At 53.5% G+C, this 19,515-nt stretch overlaps 6 protein-coding genes across 6 annotated transcripts; 3 read left to right on the top strand and 3 right to left on the bottom strand.

Moving 5' to 3' along the window:
• Positions 1 to 1,388: 1,388 nt before the first annotated feature.
• On the top strand, positions 1,389 to 2,326 carry EsH8_III_001549 (YoaK family protein; the record flags this gene model as incomplete). Its single annotated transcript, XM_083263274.1, has 2 exons — positions 1,389 to 1,614; positions 1,668 to 2,326. The coding sequence occupies 2 exons, from the start codon at positions 1,389 to 1,391 to the stop codon at positions 2,324 to 2,326; spliced, it is 885 nt and encodes a 294-aa protein (XP_083123761.1).
• An 836-nt stretch (positions 2,327 to 3,162) lies between these two features.
• EsH8_III_001548 (DUF1993 domain-containing protein) lies at positions 3,163 to 3,717 on the bottom strand (the record flags this gene model as incomplete). The annotated part of the gene is made up of 1 exon (XM_083263273.1): positions 3,163 to 3,717. One exon carries the CDS (start codon positions 3,715 to 3,717, stop codon positions 3,163 to 3,165), a length of 555 nt encoding a protein of 184 aa, XP_083123760.1.
• Positions 3,718 to 7,114: 3,397 nt separating this feature from the next.
• Positions 7,115 to 8,000, top strand: EsH8_III_001547 (uncharacterized protein; the record flags this gene model as incomplete). The annotated part of the gene is made up of 3 exons (XM_083263272.1): positions 7,115 to 7,133; positions 7,198 to 7,926; positions 7,987 to 8,000. 3 exons carry the CDS (start codon positions 7,115 to 7,117, stop codon positions 7,998 to 8,000), a joined length of 762 nt encoding a protein of 253 aa, XP_083123759.1.
• Positions 8,001 to 9,783: 1,783 nt separating this feature from the next.
• On the bottom strand, positions 9,784 to 10,706 carry EsH8_III_001546 (Rho family GTPase RHO3; the record flags this gene model as incomplete). Its single annotated transcript, XM_083263271.1, has 5 exons — positions 9,784 to 10,154; positions 10,215 to 10,304; positions 10,399 to 10,448; positions 10,528 to 10,578; positions 10,657 to 10,706. The coding sequence occupies 5 exons, from the start codon at positions 10,704 to 10,706 to the stop codon at positions 9,784 to 9,786; spliced, it is 612 nt and encodes a 203-aa protein (XP_083123758.1).
• A 3,010-nt stretch (positions 10,707 to 13,716) lies between these two features.
• Positions 13,717 to 15,003, bottom strand: EsH8_III_001545 (U2-type spliceosomal complex subunit CWC25; the record flags this gene model as incomplete). The annotated part of the gene is made up of 1 exon (XM_083263270.1): positions 13,717 to 15,003. The coding sequence occupies one exon, from the start codon at positions 15,001 to 15,003 to the stop codon at positions 13,717 to 13,719; it is 1,287 nt and encodes a 428-aa protein (XP_083123757.1).
• Positions 15,004 to 15,479: 476 nt separating this feature from the next.
• On the top strand, positions 15,480 to 17,085 carry EsH8_III_001544 (PCI domain-containing protein; the record flags this gene model as incomplete). Its single annotated transcript, XM_083263269.1, has 3 exons — positions 15,480 to 15,523; positions 15,588 to 15,807; positions 15,871 to 17,085. 3 exons carry the CDS (start codon positions 15,480 to 15,482, stop codon positions 17,083 to 17,085), a joined length of 1,479 nt encoding a protein of 492 aa, XP_083123756.1.
• Positions 17,086 to 19,515: the final 2,430 nt, after the last annotated feature.

Here is a 19,515-nt window from a genome sequence, read left to right as displayed (position 1 = left end):
GAATCCAAGACCGACTCTGCGGCAGGAAAGGGACTCAATTATCGGCTGGATCAGGCGTAAGATGCATAGTAATTATACACCTCAACGCTGAGCCCTGTGTATTGTCTGGCCGGATGGTAGAGAGCAGTTCGCACACATTCGAAAAGTTCACGAGTGCACCTCGGCACGTACTACGACGCGCCAAGCTAAGCTTCTTGGATGACAGTTCATGCCTCGCACATCTGAAGTAGAACAGCCGCATGTCGCGTTTGATCCAAAATCAGCAATAGTCGTTGAACTTAGGACGGGGTTGAAAAATCAATTGAGAAAAAATACAGCAGGTGTGGCGAACCTAATGGCTTGACAAATCAGTTGGGGGGCGGCGATTGTGATCTGCATGGTCAATACTTCGACTCGTGAGGAGGGTGGTGTCCAGTGTCGTCGGTCAATGTGAGTTCCTCAAGGAGCAAATAAATGGTTGGCAATCGATTTATACGTCGGTTTCGCCTCGCTTCTGAAAACCCTCATAGTCATTTCGCCACCTTTCGTTGCGGTGTACTTGAACGTTGATGACGTTGAACGAAGGTGAGATGGGGAATGCATTGCAGTAAGCAAAGGTGAGTAATGAGTGAAATAAGCTGCGGAGCTAAGGTGAGGGAACTAATTCAGCGAGTCACCGTGTACGAAGTACTCCATTAGTGAGCCTGGTAAGGCAGAGGTAAATCCTCGGGTAATCGGCTCAGAATGGGCCCAAGCGCCCGGGTCAGGGCCGGCCGAGACCCATATTCTAAGAAACATTGAGCAGCCGCTAAAATGCAGGATTTTCGGGCATGGCCGCTTCTGTCACCGTGGAAGACGGCTTGGCTAGGCCGATCTCGGTCTAAAATCAAGCCACAACGAAGCACTTTTCTGCTTTACTAGGTCATGACACTTACTCAGTCAAGCGTTATTTTAGACATTGCGAGCTTGGATGCGAAACCAAGTGCCACACAAAGACAGCTTGAATGAGATTCTAGAAGTCGACTTAAACAATAAGCTGGTATGCGCAATGCCAACACCAATCTCGGCTATCTATCCGGACAATGCCCACATCGTCCCCGAACCTCACCAACAAAACGTGACTCACGGAAGCCCAGTCCGCTTCCGATTACGCGGCAGTGGGCTCCTCAGGACGGGACGCTTACCCTAGTTGTAATAGTGGTGCGAAAAGCGCCTTGCCAACTGGCACACGACATGCCCAGACGCGATAACGCAATGCCAACCCCAGACAAGCCCGCGGGATGAGGCCATGAAATTTTTCAGCCGCTGTCATTCATATACCGACCCAGACCCATCCACCCTACATTCCTTGTCTTCCCCGTGATTGTTCCATCATCAAACGAATCGCAATTGTAGACGCCATCATCACCATGAGCGCAGAAAACGGTCTTCGAGTCGCAGACTCGTCCGATACCGATGCCGGTAACGAGCCGCAAATGAACGAGACCCAGCACAAACGTGGCGTCATTGAATGGCTCCGCGACGATGTCAATGTTCGATACACGGATATCCCCGTCCTCGCCTGCTGTTTGGTGTCTGGCTTGTGTGACAGTGTGGCAGTGAACGCCGCCGGCGTCTTCGTCAGTATGCAAACAGGTGAGTTCACGGCCTTCCTCAAGACTGGATGTAAGGATTCTGACTCGGCCAAGGCAACACGATCTTCATGGCCCTTGGCGCCTCGCGCCTCCCAGCCGGCGAGCCTCTCTTATGGCTCAAGTCGCTGAGCTCCATCGCCGCGTTTTGGCTCGGCTGCTTCTTCTTCTCCAAGTCGAGACACATTCACCCTAAGCGCAAAGGCACATTAGCGCTTTCTTTCCTCCTCCAGTCATCCCTGGTATTCCTCGCCGCCGCCTTCGCCCAGACTCGCCTCATTGCCGACTTTGGACTCACTTCTGTTGAGGGCTCAGAGTCAAACCATGAATTCAAGACCTCTGAAAACCCCCTCGTAATGGTCCCCCTTGCTCTCCTCGCTTTCCAATTCGGCGGACAAATTGTTACCAGCAGGATATTGGGCTTCAACGAGGTCCCCACCAACGTCCTTACGAGCGTCTACTGCGACCTGCTTTCCGATCCGAAGCTTTTTGCCCCTCTGAAGGACAACCCAAAGAGAAACCGGAGGTTTTTGGCTGTGGTTCTTCTTGTCTTGGGAGGTATCATTGGCGGTTGGCTGCAGAGAAGTCCGGCTGGCATGCCCGGGGCGCTCTGGATATCTGGCGCTGTTAAGTTCATCATCGCGGTCTCTTGGATGGCTTGGGCAAGCAACGAACCGGCTGAGAGCAAGCTTGAGAAGGGAATGGCGAGACCTTGAAGAAAAAGTTCCGTATCGAAGAAAAGGATACCAGCAAGACCTATTCCATGTAAGAGCCCGGGAAATAGCTATGAATACCAAGTGTTCTGTTGAGAATGGAACAAGCTCTGCCCTCTTGGTCTCAATTTTGAGCATCGAAAGGGTGTGCCGTATCGCCCGATAAGTTCGTGCCCATCATTTAACGCAGCAATACGTTACTGCGATAACCTACATCCGACAAGGCTGATACCACAGCATTGTCACAACATCTACCTTACCAATAGTGATCGAAGCCTAGGCATTCATATACACGTTTCATTTACTGTTCTCATGTTATGGAATCCTGCTTGACACTGTGTACAGACTAGCATATTTCCCAAATTGAACGTTGTCGCGCATTTGGGCTTCAGAAATACGTTCTCAGGTTGACAAAGTCCAGTGGTGCCAACGCGAAACAAACGGATTCGAAAGGCCGAAAGGAGCACCATCGGCCCCTCTTGCGATGAGGAAAGATTTAACAGCCGCGATATCTCTGGGGCCAGTGTTAACTATGCTAAGATACGACTACAACACATTTATTTTTCACTCATAATTAGCCTGGGTGCTGCTCAGTAGAATCTGAATTCCATATTGACACGCAATGACGAGAGAAACTTTATAGGGTTTTTTTTTAACGATATTCCTAAGTATTTGAAGCTAACTTATACTCCGGTCGGCTGGCGTTTGTTGTTGACCAAGTGTAGCTTGGTGTGAAACACCCATATATACGTCCGCTCGATGCTTTTCTCCTAACAATCTTCTACTACGTCATCGCCTGGTATACTTTCTTCTGGCCTGCATGCATACCGGCTCGCTTTCTACCGTCGCTGCTGTTTATGGTGCTGCTCAAAGAAGGGCCCCATAGAAGAACCGAGAAAGTCGGCCTTGGACAGCGGGACGCCCTGGGCACGGAGGATGCAGTAGGCGGTCTGGACGTGGAAGTAGAAGTTGGGAATGCCATAGGCACCAACATAGTCGCGGGCCTTCATCTGTAGAGGTTCCTTAAGAATGTCGATGGGGAGGGGCACAATAACATCGGGACGAGCTTCGAACACAGATTTGTCGGCAGCTTTAACGATGGCGATAGTGTGCTCAACCCTAGCGCGTAGATCGCTGGCGACTTTGAGGTTATTCTCGTAGACCTCGGGTTCGATGCCTTGGATTCGGGTGACAGTTTTCATAGCAGTTTCGGTAGCTACATAATACTGAAATGTGAGGGGATGCATATCCTCAGCCAACCTCGCCTGGAGAAGCGTTGAGATGTCAACGCCCTTGTCAGCGGCATATGCCTCAGCCTTTGTCAGGAGGATGAGCATAGTGTTAAGGCCATTGACAAAGGCGGGGATGGTAGCGTCGTAGAGGGTGTAGGCCATTTTTGTCTGTTGAGTTTTTGAAGGTTCAACGGGGTGTCTGTTTATGTAGAAGAGTTCGTAGGATGATATGGTAGTTTGTATAAGACGATGGGCTGGGAGTAATGGACTGGCACGGTTTTAGTTTCTGGAACTGACACTTGGGTATTTATATGCAGTTGGAGGTTGACACATAATGCCATCCATGCCTGACCAGAACTGGAGATAACAATGCTTCGGGGTTAATGTCGATTTCGCCGTGGTCTAACTCACGCTTGATGATGTTAAACTTCTGTATACATGCGCTTGAATCTTAGTGTATGTTCACGCGGGCGCGCTAGGCTATGCCGTCGTAGCCGTCTCGGGGAGACTGAGAAATATAATTAAACTTTACAGGGGAAGTGAAGCCGGACGGAACACTCCCCGGCAGGTGCTGACATATCAGCTTCATCACTACAGAGTCTTTGTAAGACTTCGAGTCATGTATGCGGCTTCGCATCATCTACAACCGGGTCAGATGAAATCCGAATCCCGTAGTTGGCTTAAACAAAATTCGCTTGTTGTGTTTTTGCAAAAGAACTGAAAAGTAATGAAGGTGAAGGTGAAGGGCATTGGTATTTTTTTTGTTGCGAACGGGCAACTCCCGTCAATCGGATGTTTCAGGTTCAAACAGCATTGCCACGGTGGAAAACACGGTCGTTGTAAAATATAACTAAGCTGGAGATGTATCTAGCCGTGAAAGAGCCCGTCGGCATAGGTACAAATTCATACTCATAGTGCGTGGGAGTCTTAAGCAGGCTCCTCGATTGAATCCACCAAGAGCACTGGAATTCGGAGCTGTGGTAGACGGGAACCGGGCGAACTGTCTAAGAGTTGATGTCATCTTTTCGCCCTGGCCTAAGTAATTATAGGACATGCGAATCCCTGTGTAGGGGCGGTATTAAGGCTCGAGCGCTGTAGTGATTTAGGCTAGCCGCGTGCATTCGGCTCGTTGTTGCCGGCGTATATGAGGACACTAGAGGGTATGGAATTAGGCTTCATCCTCCTGTGTGATACCAAATGTCTATTGGCCACGCAGAGATCGATATAAAATAATTGGGCCAGAACACATGCATACATGAGACTTCAATCCGTCTAAAGAGTGATTGAATTGTATTTCAACTTGAGATGGCTCTGAGTAAGTGATATTGCCGACGAATCCTAAGAAAAAAGTCTATGTAAACATTCAAACTCATCGTTCCCATCATGTTTTAGTACGCCCATCCTGATTAAGTTCTTCAACCGGCGTAAATCGCACCATCATACGTTCAGCTTATTAATTTTAATGGTTTACCAGAGTCCGAGCAGCTCGGAATCTTCGCAATTTTTAAAATAGGCAACGACAAGGAACAGGGAAGATACCCCGGCACAGGGGGGAGATTCGTAGACCACGCTAGTAGTTTCTATTAGGCGCCTATTCATTTGCTGCTGGACAATAATGGATCAAGTCTGCTACCCGGGACGTTGGAAATGGAAAGAAATGAGGTAATCACGAACGTCAGAGTAGACAAGACAAATTATGGAAAGCGGTATCGCTGTATTGAATGACTGATAGCAAAGGCTGAAGCGTAAATCGAGGAACTGGGCGATTCCAAGACATTCAAAAGTTTTGATATGTTGTCTATGTTTTCAGTTTCACAGTTGTATGACTGAACAACATGAATGTTTGAAAACTTCGAGGTAGTATAAATCAGAATTGACATTCAGGGAACGACTTTCTGACCTGCAAGTGCTGGTATTTAGATGAAAACTGTCTATCTTTTCCTCGGAAACCTGTGGCCTCTGAAACCAGACTCCCAATTTTTAAGGCACCAAACTACAAGCAACATTATAGCCTGGTCATTGGATTGGACCCGTGCTTGAATGGAAGAATCTTTCAGGGGAAGTCATGCAAATATGTGTGCAAGCCGGGTTTCCTTGCCAGCTGGAGCAAGCACAGTTCACAGTAATACCTACTCTCTACGAGATATTGCGACCTCGCCTGCAGAGTAAGGCATCACCGCATGGCCCATCATTGCCCTTTGAGATCTTGCAGCCAATAGGAAATGCAGTCGCTGGCAGGACACTCAGGGCGCTTTCAAGCCTCCATCAAGGAAAGAGCGTCGACTTGACCTTGTTTCATACACTACAAGGTCCCAAACAAACTTCGCTAAATCAAGATCCATGTGATGCATCCTGCGTCGCCTTTGTCACCCTATCCTGGATGTAACCCGGCAGGCGGCTGATAGAACCAAAGCAGCCCAGAGACATGTTAGGAGATGAAAGGATGATAGGCTAGTAGGAAAATTACTTGCTCCTAGGGAGAAAATAAGCTTGCTTGAAGTTTGTTGTTTCATGTCGATGGACGTGTAGTTAGTGTACCAGTACAACCTTTTTGTTATCCTCCTGTTCGGATCCAAGTGACAGCAAAAGAACCGACGAGTCCCCTGGTCTAACATAACCTCGGAAACCAAAAGCTTGGGCGTACAGTTCTCTTTGTACGAAGGAGATCCGACTTCATTTGCCTTTCAAATCGTGTGCCGTGAACGTCGAAGATGACCGTTACCCAACCATAGCTTTGGGCACAAGCCACAACGTCAACGGCTCTCCCTAGCCTTTTCACGTAGTGTGTGACGTCCACCGTTAAAACCAGCCAGTCTCACATCTTCAACGCCGTAACGGTAGCCAGCACATCAAACCTGAGAGCACACGACCACCGACCATCTGGCCGATGGCTGTAGTTTCCCGCCAGCTCGTCACCGAGGACCTAAGAACCACCCCTTGCATCCCAGCACAGCCCCCTTTTTCAAACCATCTCACATCACCACCATTTCCCCAAGACGCAAGATGTCATAATCATCCTTCTCCCCTGTCGCTCTAGCACCGCTCGGTTCAACGCCACACAGACAAGTCTCGGAAGGATGGGAGGGCAAGTCATTCCTGAACAGGACCCTGCAGACCAGAAACCCTCTCAGAAAAGGACGGGAATCTAGGGGTCCTTCCACAATGGGCTAGACCGCCGTCATCAATCGCCTCTCATTGGTCAACTCACCGCTCGCCAACCCCTGTTCACAATCCTTCCTCCAGTGACCCTTGACGTCACTGACGACGGTGATCTCGTCCGCCGATCGCAAGCAAACAGGTTTGGGGTCGCACAGCGCACAACCACCCCCAAACGCCGTCGATGTTGGCGTTGGAAGCTCGTTCAGGGCAGGAATGGTGACAGACGTGGGAGGTTCAAGCGGCCCATCTTGGCATCATTGTACAGCATTACCTGCCAACAACGACTGCAGGCAGGGTCTCGGCACGGGGTGACTGTCCTGCAACGTACATTGCGCCGGGTTGGACAGCAGTCAAGCCATAGGTCATGAATGAAATTAAGATGACGGGCTAGGACCGAGGAATGGGGGGGGACAAGAAAGGTAGATATAACCTCTCGCTTCTCCCGCCCAGAGTTTTCACTTCCGACTTATCCAGCATCCCAAGGCTTCTACCTCGCAAGCATCCACGCCATCAGACTCCACAACTACGATACCAAGGCCAATCCAAGCCTTCCACCAAGACGTCCTAGCAACCCTTTCCCCCATCCCTTCCCTACCCCCTACCACCACACAGTCACAATGCCTTTCTTCGGAGGCGGCCGCCGCGAACCTTCCCCCGAGCCTATCCGGGAACCCACCCCGCCACCACCGGAACCCCGCCGGCACGGCCTCTTCGGCTCCCGCCGTGACCCGTCCCCCGAACCCATCCACCACCAGCCCGTCGTCGAGCCCACGCCCCGCAAGCACAGCTTGTTCGGCTCCCGCCGCGACCCCTCGCCCACACCCACAACCCGCACGTCCGCGACGTCCCACTCATCCCTCTCCTCGACGACCTACCACACCTCCCCTGACGGCCACCACAACGGCGGCGGCGGCATGTTCCGCCGCTCCACGGACGCATCCTCCGGCCGCCGCGGCATCCTGCACAAGTTCGGCGGTGCCGGCGGTGGCGTCGAGATGGACCCCAGCATCGTCCAGGCCCGCGAGCGCGTCATGGGCGCCGAGGCCGCCGAGAAGGAAGCCGACCGCGCCCTGATGGCCGCCCGGGAGAGCGTTGCCGCCGCGCGCGCCGATGTGCGCCGCCTCGAGGAGGAGGCGCGCGAGGAGGCGAGGCGCGCCAAGATCAAGCAGTACCACGCCCGCGAGGTCTCCAAGCGCGGCAAGGCCCTGGGTCGTACGTTTTCCTCCCCTCCCTGTTTACCCCTTGCATGCTCGATGCTAACTATCCCCCTAGGCCACGGCGAATAAAACATCTGTACACGCACACGTACACCTACTTATCGTAGCATACGTTCCACAAACCATTTTCTTTTGTCACGAGACTTATGATTTACGTTATGGTGTTATCGGCCACTATAGGATTGGAGTTGTCACAGCGAGTTTCAAATTATTTTCAGGCTTGGTGTATTAGTAACGATTTGTGCATATCGCAAGAGGACAGAAGAATTTCAAAGAGGGTGGGATTAGGATATGTGTCTGAGTACTCGAGCAGCATGTCACCAAGCTATAAAAAGAAATAAAGAAAAACTAAAGCTCAAAAAAACGTTATTGCATATTTTATCTTCCTGATTTGTCGATGTGAATGCGTTTTGACCTCCTTTGCCCTGCCATGTTGGTATGGGTAGCCTTAACCACGCGCCGTTTTTCCAAACATGTCAATAGTAGCGCTGGTTCGGATCTTTATCAGACAGGAGATGCCATAGATCGGATCAAGCGCATGACCGTCCGACGAGCCCTACTGAGAATGAGAACACTGGCGCCTGCAGGCCCGAATCCTTTGCCCATTGGCCGTCCATTGTGCCAACCGAGGAATGGATGCGGCCAATACAGCACCCCTGAGCCCGTCTCAAGGGGGGATCCCCCCCCGCCATGCTTGAGGAATGCCGTCCTGTGTGGTGGTCCTGAGGAATGCGTAGTCCCGAAGGCAAGACGGGCCGGCGCATGGAGGCGGAGCGAGGCGGCCCTGGATTCATTCCTTGGGAGCCCTTTCTCCAGACCCAGGGCCCTGTTCCTGTGACGTGGCGGCTGACCGGATCCCCCAGTGTGCCGCCCCTCTCTTCGATCTCCAGTCCGATTGCGACGGATCATCGACCAAGCTCCGAAAGCCAGCGCTGATCGGGGATATCCCTGGAGCGCTTCGAAAATCCTGATCCCTGACACCCGGCCAACACCACTCGATGCATCTCTAATCCTCTCTGCTCTGACCAGGGCGAACGCGACGATTGCGCCGCCTATGTCTTGTTCGTGTTCCTGGTTGGGTTTCGGGAGACCGGTCCAGGCGATGATAAGAGACGTTGCCGGCTTTTTCTGAGACATTACCCCCCCAACCCCCCCTTCGGAAACCTAGTTCGTCAACGACTGGAATTTGGTTTCCTAGGATTTACCAAATCACCATGGAAAAAGCATTGCTACACGACGCGGATGACTGGGTCCATTAAACACACCATCTAAAGTGACAACCTTTTATTTTGCTTATACAGGCCAAAAAGAGACTGAAGAAGCTGGGGCTGACTGCTGCTGATTTTTTCCATCGGCAAAATCTAGTAGTAAGATCATATGCAAGTGCCATCCACCGGCTCAGCACACCATTCCTTCTGACCATGCGATCTGTCTGTATACGTGATTAAGACCGAAAGCGAAAGAAAATAAAAAATGAAAGAAACCTGGACCCCCCAAGACCTTTATGTGCATTAAGAAGTGAAACGGGTATTTACAGTTTTGCTCAAGTGGCCATTGCCCAAAGGTATCAAGAACGTCATGTCGGCCACAAGTCCGTAGAGTGGCCGATGGGAAGGAAAAAAGTCGCGTCTGCCCAAGGAGCTGGACGGGCTGCAATAAAAAGACGTAGTCGGTAACGTGGGGTGCAAGCAGAGGTTGTAAGGTTCAATCCGTGGTAACGCCGACGCCTCCTGAGTGCAACACTGAAAATGATGTTCCGATCCCGTCCGAAACAAGGTCCGCCGGATCGATCGTGGTCGTGAGAATGTGTAGAATGCCGAAGTGCGAAATGGGTCCTCCGATGCGGTCTCGCTCACATGACGATGCAGCCAGACTCCTCGCGGTCCTTCTTGACGCTGAGGGCGACACGGGCGGCCTCAGTGAAGGCCTCGTTGACGCCGCGGTTGCGCATGGCAGAGCACTCGAGGTATCGGAGGGCGTTGATTCGGCGTGCGACCTCGAGGCCTTGCTCGTAGCTGATCATGGGTCGCTTCTCGCGCTGCTGGCCCTCGGCTCCTTCCTCCTCCTCCGCATCAGCCTCGCGGAGGTCACACTTGAGGGCGACCAGAACGAGCTTGACGCCGGGACAGTTGTCGGCAATCTCTCCGACCCATTTGCTCTCGACGTTCTCGAGAGAGTCCTTGCTGTCGACGCTGTAGCAGAGCATGATCAAGTCGGTGTCGTCTACTCCGAGTCAGTGAATGTCCTTCCTTGCCCTGTTTCCTCCCAAAATGTTGATCTTACCGTAGGACAAGCTGCGCAGGCGATCGAATTCCTCCTGTCCGGCGGTATCCCAGAGCGAAAGCTCGATGTGGACATTGTCGACGAAGATATCTGTCAGACTCGTCAGCGGGCAGTCCAATGGGGGAAGGTGGCGGCATCGTGCGACGGCGCGCCTTTTGCTAGTATTCGGGGGAAGGTCGCGTACCGTGGACGTAGTTCTCGAAGACGGTGGGCTCGTAGACAGTCGGGAAGTAGCTAGGCCGAGTCAGCAACAGAGAAAGAAGAAGCGCAGATTGTATATGGTGCCGCGATGGGGACACAAGGCCGGACTCACCCTCTGGTAAAGACGTTCAGCAACGATGTCTTGCCGCACGCGCCATCGCCGCTGCAGGTTGCAAATCAATCAGCCAGAGTCCACAAAGCCGCAGACGAGCGAGCCAACAAAGGGGGTGACAGGTCTCACAGAAGAACCAGCTTGCGCTGGGCGGTCTTGGATCCTCCACACAAAGGCATGGCAGGCGAAGATGCTGGCAGGGTGAGGGTCTGTTGTCGAAGGTGGGTTGGCGAGGTGAGGTGAGGTGAGGTGACGGATGGTACGAGGACGTTTGCTTGTTTGTGGAAGGCAAGGCCTGTCGGTCAATCGGAGAAAATTGATGGCTGGCTGTGGTTCGCCGGGTTGATCAGCAAGGGGGGCGGTTTGCTAAAGTGGCTGTTGCTTGCGGCTGGTTCGGTGTGCGGCGGCAAAAGAAAGCGAACAAAGAAGGACGGACGATGGGCTCGGGATGGGAAGGGGGTATATTGGATGGTGACGCAGGAGGGAGGGAGGGAAGGAACGTACAGTACGGCGAGAAGCGAGAGAGCGAGAGAATGGCAATGACAACGGCGGGGACAACGGGGGCCAGGAGGTACGGAAGGAGGGAGGGAGGAGCTAGGAGGAAGGCAGGAAGTGGAAGAGTGAGTACCTGCTGCCGCTAAGGAAATGCGAAGCGAGACGCGGCGCTGAAGTGAAGCTAATGAGAGGTAAAAAAGTGAGTCGTGGTGAATTCAGAATGGGGGACAAAAGATGCAGGAGCGGGAAATTGGGTTGGAAAATGGCAGGCTGCTCAATTGGCGGAGATGAAGTCAGAAGGGCCACAGGATGGAGCAAAAAGAGCAACAACGAGCAGGGTCAAGCACTCTTGCCGGGGTCAGGCTAGTACACTAAAAGGGACGGGACACTTGAGGTACTGTGCTGTGTAGTGTAGTGTAGTGTGTTCGGATAGGCAGGTTGGTGGAACTCTAAGAGGGAAGGAAGAGGGCCGCGCAGCTGGATGGAGACAAGAAAGTGGACAGTCAGTGAACACCACCACACCCAGCGTCTCACCGTCAGCGCCAGTGGAAAGGAACGGGACCAGGGGCAATCTTAGTCTGTCTTCATTACATGCACCAACAGGGACGAGAACAGGCGGCAGGCAGCATGGGGATGGGGACCTGTGAATGTCACTGACTGAGCGCCGTCTCCCCCCACCAACACCACCACCACCACATTCGTCGCTAAACGCACCTTTGACCCTCTCTGCCCTCTGAGCCTCTCCGTGAAGAACGCGTAACGCCCAACGCCCTGAGCACTGCACATCATCATCCCGCCTCAGCTCTCAACCAAAGATAGGCGCTACACTCCCATGTAGTGTATTACTATGTATGGCATGCGCGACTAAACCGAGTGGAGAATTCCCCGCCACACGATTGCGAGCGTCCTGCATGCACTATCGGTTTTCAGAGACATCCCTCAGCAACACGCCGCAGCAGGGAAAAGAAATCCAACGAATCATCATTCCCCGGCACCTCGGAAACTTGTGGCTCTCGCAGCTTCGAGCCCTTCAACAACAGCTCCGTCATGGCCCTGTCCATTTGAGGCTCGGGGCATTGGCCATCGCCTGCTCCATGTGGGCTGGGCTGGGCTGAGCCGACGGCCGCCATCCAGCTCACCTAATAGACGTCGATACTCGATTATACTTTTGTTTTATTTTATTTTTATGCTCTTTGGCTTCTCTCTCCCTCCTCCCCTCCCCTGCCGCAACACATGGCTGTGTGGCGCTCGAGGACCCTCAAAGCCTGCCCCTTCAACTTCAATCCTTCAACGTTGCTCTTGGTGAGACACCTGGAACTAGTCTGTATGGACATCAGGTATTTACTGCCCTATTTGCTCGTGTCTCGAGTCTGGTTTCTGCCTCGTTCTGTCCCAAATCATTCATCGTCAACATGGTTAACCACACTCACTCGTCCGGTTCCACCATGTCCCGATCCCTCCCAAACCTTTCTCGCCGCGCTACGACTCATTTGCCCCAACATCGTCATCTCCTGAATGGCCAAGGAAGTAATACAACCAGCTAGTGTAGTGTACGTATCCACCACTGTCAAAACAAACAAACCCCACTACTCAAACAATGACTCCATTGTAAGCCAAGGAAGCACCGCCATTCCAGCCAGGCATATCCCAGCGACACTCCCGCCGCAATGCGCCGGAGGACCAGAGAAGCCCCGAGAGCGGCGGCTTCGACGGCGGCAAATGTGCCATGGCTGCCTGCCCAAGGCCCGGCCTCATACCACACTCCGCCTGGCTGGCCCTCCGCCGTTCTCCCGTTTGCGTTCTTTTCCCCGTCGCTCGGGTGTGCAATAATAAGAATTCTGTTAACGTTACGGGAGGCATTCAAGGGCTCATTCCTCCTCCCCCCACCCCTGCCCGCCTTCACCACCCCTCTTTACCCCTCCTCGCTCAGCCTCGATCCAAGATGAGGTCCGTCTTGGAGCTGCCTGATCAGTAAGGGCAGGTGGCATCTTCAGCCTCCGAGGCGACGCAACACAGCGCAATGAACCGCGAGACACAGCCTAGATCTGTGACGCTCGCCGCCCCGCCAAGCGTCGCTCCGTCGTGCCGTGGATCTTCAGCTTGTCCGCCACACCGTCTTGCCCGCTTGACGATTGTGCCCGAAAAGTCACCCGCATTCCGAGTGCTTTTTACCCCAGATGCGCGGGCTGCTGGCTGCTGGTAATGCTTATGCGTTGTTTGCCCGCTCACAAAACGATTCTGCAGTGATGTAATCCCCACTGAACTGGAACGTGATTGCTTCATTCATTCCTTAGCGGCTTCCTAATTCCGGTTCGGTTGGGTATTCTATAACTGTACTATCTCGTCCCTCTGCAGGCTGCAAGCCGCTCAACATTCTAGAAGCCCGCTCGATGACGTGCAGCCAGAAAATATGCATTCTGACATGTTCATTGTGCGGGGGATCCTATCCCACAAAAAAACCCTCGAGCATAGTCCCATCCAGCCTTCTCCCCGCTGGGGCCATGCGTACATAACATTATGTGAGTGATCCGTTGGCCAATGCTACCTAGGGCTGTCCCCTCCTGCCTGCGCCCGCTGCGCGGCGCTTAAACTGATCCCCATACCCCGTACATGTCATGATCTCACAGCTTGGGACACAGGTGACGCCCATAATCCGTCAAAAGGATTTGCCGGATTGTTCTGCGCATTCCCTCTTCAGTCGTCGTCTCTCTGCAGGCCCTGCCTACCCCGCCCCATCCTCTCCCCCAGGCTCATGTTGCCGGCTTTGCGGTGTAGGCCGTTGACAAACTCCCTGTCGCCGTACTTGGAGGATCGTTCTCTCGCCCGATCATCGTTCTCGCGCGCCGCCTTCTCTTGTGCCTCGAGCGCAGCCAGGCGACGGTCTCGGTCGGTATCGAGTTCCGAAGCGGCCGCCTGCATAGCCGCCAGCTTTCGTGCCCTTTCTTCATCCGCAGCCTGATCGTCAACCTCCTTGCCGCCGTTGGCGTGGCCGTCGGGTCGTCTGTCCTGGTCGTGACGCCGGTTGTCGTATTGTCTGCGGCCCCGAGAGGCTGGTGCTGCTCCGTTTCGGTCGTCTCGTCTGCCGGTGCTTCGGGGTGACCTCTCTCGTCGCCTGACGGCTCGGTCTTCGTCAGACACTGAATCATAACGTCGCCGCTCGCGATCATCACGACGGTCGCGTCGGTCTCGCTTGTCGTGGTCATCCCTTTTATCAGAATCGCGCCTGCGTGGTGACCTTGATCGTGAAGCCCGTCTTCGTCGGTGGTTTTGTCTGTCCTCGGAGTCGCTGCGCCGCTGCCGCCTCTCATGGCGTTCCTCTTCGTCGTGGTCATTTCTCGCGCCTCGCGGGCTTCTCGATCGGGAGTAGGACCGCCGCCGCTTCCGGTGTCTCTCTCTATTGTCGTCGTCGTCGCGATGTCTGTGATGTCTCCTCTTGTGTCTCTCTTCCTTCCCCCTGGACTTGGACTTTTCATCTTCAATGCCCATAGACGCCAGTAGTTGTCTGCGCTTTATGGGGTCGTTCATCATGGCCTCATAGGCGGCCTGCTCTTGTCTCTTGATGGCAAGGAGAGGGTCTTCTCGAACCTTGGCGGCGGTGTCCCTTGCCGTGTTGGCCGTCTGCAGCGCCATGAAACTCTCCTGCCCAGCTTGCTTCTCTAGATTCTTGTGCTCGGTGCCTTTAAGTAAGTTGTCGATGCGACGCTTTCCAAGGAGGTAGCTCTCGCGCTCCTCCGTCGTGCCTGTCTCTCCATCGGTAGGGCCGCTGTAAAGAAACTCGACGCGATCGACTCGTTTGGTGTGCCCAGCGGCTTCAAGCTTCTTCTGGAGCTCCTCGCGCTCGCGCTCTTCCTTGAGCTCGTTGATTCTTTGCTGCGTCTTCTTGCGCTCGTCAAGGGCCTTGCGTTCCTCCTCCCAGACCTTGGCCTGGTTTTTTATGAGGGAAGGGTGGAAACTCTTCTTCAGGTTGAGATCGCCACCCATGTTGCCGACTGTTTTCGCTTAAGACTGTCGAGCTTTTCGGCAGAACTATGGAATGTGCGATGTTGACAAGGGTTGGATGGCAGGTGTCGTGGTGTTTGTTAAAGATAGAATGATGATGCTGGTGCGGCTGGCTGGGTACGGAGAGAAAGGCTGGAACAAAAAGTTGCCTCCCACCTGCCTGCCGTGACTGTTGGTCTGTGCGCAGCCAGCGACAGGCGTCTTGGTGGATCCGCCAATCGATAAGCTCCCCCGCCTTCAACGTCCATCGTACCTAGCAGCTCTTGCCTGTAACTTCATCAGCCTTACACTTTCAATCACAAACAACTGCTGAGATACCTTTTCCCTTCGCAATTTCGCCTCTAATTCTTGGGTTGATCCCCTCCCCCGTTTCTTCCCTTTCGTTTTCCTTGCATCCTTCAACAAACTCGCAACAATCTGCCATCATTGATTCGGCCTCCACGTAATCACGCGCCAAGATGTCTGACGACGAGGACTTCATGCAGGAGTCGGACGAGGAGCAGTGAGCTTCTCCCCACTGGGGATTTCACCCTTCCTTGGAGATTCTTGAAGCTAACCACACGCAGATACGACTTCGAATACGAGGAAGACGACGACGAAGATTCCGGAGATGTCGGGATCGAGAACAAATATTACAATGCGAAGCAGCTCAAGCTAACCGACCCCGACGATGCTATCGCCGAATTTTTGGGCATACCACCGTTAGAAGAAGAGAAGGGCGAGTGGGGCTTCAAAGGCTTGAAGCAAGCTATCAAGCTTGAATTCAAACTTGGGCAATATGAGAAGGTACTACCGGGGCTTGGGCGAGGTCACCAGCCAAGGTGCAAAAGTTGCTGACGTTGAAATCAGGCAACAGAGCACTATGCCGAGCTGTTGACGTATGTCAAGTCGGCCGTAACGAGAAACTATTCCGAGAAGTCGATCAACAATATGCTGGACTATATCGAAAAGGGCTCGGATGAACCAAAGGCGGTGGCATGCGTCGAAAAGTTCTATTCGCTCACCCTTGACAGCTTCCAAAGCACAAACAATGAGAGACTGTGGCTGAAGACCAACATAAAGCTCGCCAAGCTCCTCCTCGACCGGAAGGACTACAGCACGGTTACCAAAAAGTTGCGAGACCTCCATAGAGCCTGTCAGAAGGAAGACGGTGCCGACGATCCCAGCAAGGGCACGTATTCTATGGAGATATATGCTCTCGAGATCCAGATGCACGCCGAAACCAAGAACAACAAGCAGCTCAAGCGGCTGTATCAGCGCGCCTTGAAAGTCAGGTCGGCCGTTCCTCATCCCAAGATCATGGGCATCATCCGCGAGTGTGGTGGCAAAATGCACATGAGTGAGGAGAACTGGGCCGAAGCACAGACCGACTTTTTCGAATCTTTCCGCAACTACGACGAGGCCGGCTCGCTCCAACGAATCCAGGTGCTCAAGTACTTGCTTCTCACGACCATGTTGGTCAAGTCAACCATCAACCCCTTCGACTCGCAGGAGACGAAGCCCTACAAGCAGGATCCTCGAATAACAGCCATGACGGAGCTGGTGGATGCATACCAGCGTGATGACGTCCACGCATACGAAAACGTCCTTCAGAAGAACCAGGACATCCTCGCCGACCCCTTCATCGCTGAGAATATCGATGAGGTGACGCGCAACATGCGTACCAAAGGTGTGGTCAAGCTCATTGCGCCCTACACACGGATGAAGCTGGCCTGGATCGCAAAGCAGCTCAAGATCTCGGAGCCCGAGGTTCAGGACATCTTGGGTTTCCTCATCGTCGACGGCAAGATCGATGGCAAGATTGATCAGCAGGCCGGCACACTCGAGATCCAGTCGGACGCGGACAGTGAGCGCACAAAGGCGATTTACGAGCTGACGCAGTCAGTCTCGAGCCTTTACACGACCATGTTCAAGGAAGGTGACGGTTTCAGATCAGCCGATTTCCCCACCGACGAGCAGAGTATGGAGATATTGGGCGGCCTGACGCCCAGAAGCGGCGGGCCGCGTGGACCCCCGCGAGGAGCAGGACGGAAGGGCAAGGGCGTGATGCCGATGTGGACATGAAGAGCATGAACCAAAACCGGCGTGTGGATGAAGCGGATAAATTCGATGTGCTTACTGCTATCATCCACCTACCAGCACTGCATGATACGCGACGGATGTGCATATTAGGGCTTTTCTGGGGCCAACTCGGCTAGGACCGAGCGAGAGAATAATCAAGAATTCAAGAAGATACCAAAGCAACCCACCAGTCAAACAGTTTTTGACAACAATTTCCCCAGTCACGGGGAGCCACCGCACATGTGCTGTTGACGAGGCGAGAGAGCCAACGAGGAGCCTACAAGCAGCTTCCCGCTGCACGCCGCTCGATATGGCAGACATTGTGTTTTCGTGGAGCCAACGGAGTGGAGAGGACGAAACCCGAGGAGGCTGGGGGGGGCGATTCCGGCTTACAGCGTTGTGGGAACTATGAGAATAGCTTCCGCTGTGGGTCAAGGGGGTCCGGATGGGGGGAAAATAGAAGTTATTGGTTTCTTTTTCTACGCGGTTAGACTCGCAATGTATGAAGACCGAAAGAACACGAAGACCAAAGAATACGACAGCACGGAACGATTAACCCAAGCCCACCACACGCGCAGAACGGTTGTTTCACGATCTAGACCAAGGTCTCCCAGCACCTTTTCGCTGTAGCCCAGGGTATCTCTCTCTTTCTTTTCCAGCTCCAGAAACCCGTCATGGCTATTTCCGCGGGGACTAGGTTAACATGCAGCTCCCAAGACGGGGATTTTCTTTTCTTGCCCCTTTTCTCGGAAGCGCGCGCTCACGACGTTGCAACCGATGGGCAAGACGAGATGGCAACTTGGCAGGCAGCGGTCGGCTCGGTCACAGGAGCACCGGAGGGCCTTTCCGTTGCCACCTTACTTAGTCTCGCCTCGGCGTTGTAACCCGGTTGGTAGGTTGCAGCAACAAAACACGCCGCAGTCGATGGAGCCGGAGAAGAAGTTGCGCACTGTTTGATGATGCAAGCGCGCGGGATAGTGCCGATGGTTCCTGGCAGCGTGGCAGCGCAGCATACGGCACAGAATCTTAGTCCCCAAATGCCCTTGTTTGCCAACCTGGTTCCGTGGTATGCCAAACCAACTTGCTTCTCCAACTCCGTGTCAACCAATACCCACCGCATCCACCGCGGCCACTTCGTCTGTGCTATGAGATTGGCCTTGGGCGGTTTCCTGCGGCCCGGCATCATAAGAGATCAATGCCAGGCCGTCACACCGCATAGCATGGGGTTGAGAAAAGACTGCGACCACAGACCGTCACAGCAGCCCCGATGGTCATGGATCTCCATCGAAATGGATCACTGCCCCCGAAAAACAGAATTCATCAGGGAAAGCCAAGGAAATCCTGCCGAGGTGACCTCCATTTATTCTGCCTCTTTCCGCGTCACCACCTCGCTAGCAATGCCAAAACGACGATCGATGAACCGGGCGCAACCACTCAAACGTCTGCATCAAACGCAGCATGGGCGAACCAGTATTGTACAACGCAGCGGTGGGTGGGCTGCAGATGCGGGCGGGCGGTCTGCTTTCACACTCTCCGCCCCTCAATCTGTCTCTCACTCTGCGTACGTTTCTGTCTCGCTCCGTCACTCGCTCTCTGAATCACACACGCACACACACGCACACACACTCACTCACACACACTCACACACACACACGCACACACACTCGGTTCATTACAGGGCGAAGGCAGGACAAATGCCGTTTCTGGCAGAAGAGGCGAATGTGGCCCGGAGAGACGTTGGGACTGCGTCGTGACAGAGTCGACAGTATGAACGAGTCCGTTCGATGATTGGACGATGCAATCGGGCAGCACAGGAGGAGAGAAGGCAAGCGAGCATGCAGATGGCCTGCGGTCCTAAGGCAGTCCGCAGCTGAGGGGCCAGGCAAGCGTTGAGAGATTGATGTGACAAGCTTGGCGACCGTGTGTTCATCTGCATCATGGATGCTTGCATACATCAAATGTCCATGGTCTCCTTGGAACAAGAGGTAGACACCACACTCGTGAGCTTCTCCATGAGGTGGCGTTTTCTTTTTCTTTTTTTTTTGCATTAAGTTCTGTGCTGCCCGTTCAATGCGGACCATGATCAATGCCTATGTCTGCCTATAAGACACTGACTACCTCACGAACAGCTGCTCGCATTGTCTACATGCCTTGTTTGCATGGCACCATGGGAAATTCGACAGCTTTCGAAACTGCAAGGTGCGCCCCCAAACAGAAGCTTGGCTGAGAGGTGCACGGTGAGCGCGTTCTGCAGCCCACCGTCAAGGAGGGATGTTTCTCATAGGTCTGTGAGAGCTGGAAGCATGTTGTACTAATGGAGGCGTATGTTCCATCTGGCACAGCTACAGTCCCATAAAGTCCTAGGTGTAGTCGTTGGAAATTGCGCCGAACGCCATGTTAGTGGCGAGATATTAATTGCTCCTTGCTTTTCGC

Source organism: Colletotrichum jinshuiense, chromosome 3, assembly GCF_051148585.1.
Source record: "Colletotrichum jinshuiense chromosome 3, complete sequence".
NCBI lineage: Eukaryota > Fungi > Ascomycota > Sordariomycetes > Glomerellales > Glomerellaceae > Colletotrichum > Colletotrichum jinshuiense.
Note: the sequence above shows the minus strand (reverse complement) of the source record. Positions and strands in the feature narration are given on the sequence as shown.